This window comes from Nematolebias whitei, chromosome 11 (assembly GCF_014905685.2).
Source record: "Nematolebias whitei isolate Nwh7 chromosome 11, NemWhi1, whole genome shotgun sequence".
Classification (NCBI taxonomy): Eukaryota; Metazoa; Chordata; class Actinopteri; order Cyprinodontiformes; family Rivulidae; genus Nematolebias; species Nematolebias whitei.
Genome location: NC_056508.1, coordinates 48,808,053 through 48,811,187, shown reverse-complemented (window position 1 = coordinate 48,811,187; position 3,135 = coordinate 48,808,053). Strand labels below are relative to the sequence as shown.

The window sequence follows — 3,135 nt, the reverse complement described above, 5'->3', positions numbered from 1 at the left end:
GAGTCCAACTCCCACCATAAAGGGGTCTGACTTACTGCCACCAATGCGAACCAAGTTCTCGTACTGCTTGTATAGGGACTGAACAGTCCATAGCAACAGGCCACCAATCCCAATACTCACGGAGCACTCCCCACAGTGTACCCCGAGGAACACGGTCGAATGCCTTCTCCAAGTCCACAAAACAATGTAGACTGGATGGGCAAACTCCCATGACCCCTCAAGGACTCTAATGAGGGTAAAGAGCTTATCCAGTGTTCCACAACCAAGACAGAACCCACATTGTTCCTCCTGGATCTGAGGTTCGGCCAACGATCAGACTCACTTATCCAGTACCCCTGAATAGACCTTACCAGGGAGGCTAAGGAGAGTTATGCCCCTGTAACTGCAGCACACCCTCTGGTCCCCCTTTTTGAAGAGGGGAACCACCACCCCACTCTGCCAATCCAGCGGCACTGCCCCGATGTCCACACAATGTTGCAAAGGCGTATCAACCAAGACAACCCCACAACATCCAGAGATTTAAGGAAATCAGGGCAAATCTTGACCTCCCTCTTAGCCCTACTGCCACAGAGCTTTTAGACTATCTTGAAAACTTCAGCCACGGTTATGGACAGATGAACCCTGAAGGTCCCCAACTCAGCTTCTTCCGTAGAAGATGTACTGATAGGATTGAGAAGATACAAGAAGTACTCCTTCTATGTCCTGATGATGTCACTGATTGAGATCAACAGCACCTCACCTTTACTGAACTCAGTGTTAGTAAAGTGATGCTTTCCCCTCCTCAGCCGCCTGATGGTTTGCCAGAATTTCCTTGGAGCTGACTGTGAGTCTCTATCAAGGCCTCACCAAACTCCTCCCACATCAAAGCTTTTGCCTCAGCAACAGCCAAGGCTGTGGCCCACTTGACCCCGAAGTACTCCTTAGCTGCCTCCGGAATCCTACCAGCCAACAAGGCCCAATAGGACTCCTTCTTCAGCTTGACAGCCTCCCTAACTGGGGGTGTCCACCACTGAGTTTGAGGATGGCCACCACAAGAAGCACCAACAGTGTGGCCACAGCTCAAGGCAGCCACCTCAACAACTGATGTGTAGAATATGGCCCACTCTGACTCAATCAGACTCATTGTCCTTTGCCTCAGCTGGGACGTGGTTAAAGCTCTCCTGGAGGCGTGAGTTGAAGATTTTTTGACAGGTTCTTCTGCCAGGTGTTCTCAGCAAACACTCATTGCACGTTTGGGTCTACCAGGTCTGTCCGGCATTTTCCTCAACCAACTGATCCAACTCCCTACCAAGTGACAACAAAGTCCATGCTCAATAATCCCTACCAGGTGGTGATCAGTTGACAGCTCAGCTTCTCTCCTCACCGGAGCGCCCAAAACAAATGGCTGCAAATCATATGACATGGCTACAAAGTCAATCATCCATCTATGACCGAGGGTGTCCTAGTGCCAAGTGCACTTATGGACACCCTTATGTTCAAACTTGGTGTTCACGATGGACAAACTATGATTAGCAGAGAAATTATGATTAGCAGAGAAGTCCAACAAGAGAACATGGCTTGGGTTCATACCAGAGAGGTTGTTCCTCTCAAGCACGCCCTTCCAGGTCACACTGTCATTACCCATGTTGACACTGAAGCAGAGACATGAACTTTAAAGACCTGGACCACCAGTCCCAGGCAAACCAGCAGAGACCTGAACCTTAAAGACCTGGACTACTAGTACCAGCTAAACCAGCAGAGCCATGAACCTTAAAGAGCTGGACTCCGATGCAGGCGAACATGAACTGCAGCAGTGTTGTGACAATCATGATGTTTCCGATGGTTCTGATCGCCACAAACACACATTGGACCACGTGCTGCAATAGAAACACAACAAACATCAGGTAAACATAAGATCCATAAATGGTTTTCTGATTCAAATGAGCCAGAACTTGTGGTCTGAAAGCTCCTCGTCACCTTCAGTCACAGAGGAGTTGTGTCACAGAATAGCACCTTACCTTGAGTCCTTTGGCTCTGTTGATGGCTCTCAGAGGTCGAAGAACCCTGAGAACACGGAGGATCTTCACCACAGAGATGGCGCTGGAGCTGAAGTCACATAAAGAAAAACCAGGATTACATCATGCTTCATGAAACAACAGGACTTGGTCTCAGACAGATAACTTGACAAGTCACAAACTCAGGTTTAAAAGATGAGACTCACTGACTGAGATCTTTCAGACAGGATGTTCTCCATCCTATTTACTCTGGACCCTACCATCCTACACACTGAAAGTTATGCTGGACATCTGAACAGAAAAACAACATGTAGATACTGACTGCAAGAAGAAGGAGACCAGTGAGACGCTGACAACCAGCAGATCTAGCAGGTTGAACCAGTTTCTGCAGAATGAGCCCTGGTGGAGAAACGCTCCGTGGACTGTCATCTGGCAAAGAGAGATAAAGTTAGCAACACTCACGAATGAACTTTCGACCGACTCTTTTCAGTCACAAGAAGCATAAGTAAGTAAGTACATTTTATTTATATAGCACCTTTTACAAGTCAAAAACCATCAAATGCTTTACAGAATGTGACAAAAACACAAAAGATTAAAGATAAAAGAACATATGTATGACATAAGACAAAATAAAACAAAATAAAAGCCAATCTGAACAAATGTGTCTTCAGCTGCTTTTTAAAAGAATCAAGAGAATCCAAAAAAGTTCAATCTGGTCCTCTGGACATTCAAAAAACCCCAAAAACAAAACAAAGCAAAAAAATGTAGAAACGTTTCGTCTCTCATCCTGAGGACTTCCTCAGTCTGAGGTGCTGTATTCAGCTCAGTCTCTTAAATAGCACCTTCTCAGAGTGGATCAACCAGTTTGCTGCTGACAACCAGAACCAGCTGATCACATGCTCGAAACGTTTCTACATTTTTTTGCTTTGTTTTGTTTGTTTGTTTTTTTAATGTCCAGAGGACCAGATTGAACTTTTTTGGATTTTTCTACCTGGATTATTGAGCATGCATCGGGAGAAATCAAGAGAATCAATGCAATGAAAAGTCAGAGGCAACACATTCCACAGTCTGGGGGCCACAGCCCTAAAAGCTTGATCCCCTCTGGTCTTAAAATGAGTCTGTGGGACCATTAACAGCCTTT

The 3,135-nt window shown here is 46.0% G+C and overlaps 1 protein-coding gene across 1 annotated transcript in view; it reads right to left on the bottom strand.

The window, feature by feature from the left end:
* The window catches only part of LOC119417400 (voltage-dependent L-type calcium channel subunit alpha-1D), a 12,323-nt gene that overhangs the window by 3,546 nt on the left and 5,642 nt on the right, over positions 1–3,135 (bottom strand). Inside the window, exons 12-14 of the mRNA XM_037684602.1 lie at positions 2,317–2,423; positions 1,998–2,085; positions 1,749–1,856 (exon numbers count right to left, since the gene is read on the bottom strand). Coding sequence (XP_037540530.1) covers positions 1,749–1,856; positions 1,998–2,085; positions 2,317–2,423 — 303 coding nt within the window. The remainder of the gene's footprint in view (positions 1–1,748; positions 1,857–1,997; positions 2,086–2,316; positions 2,424–3,135) is intronic.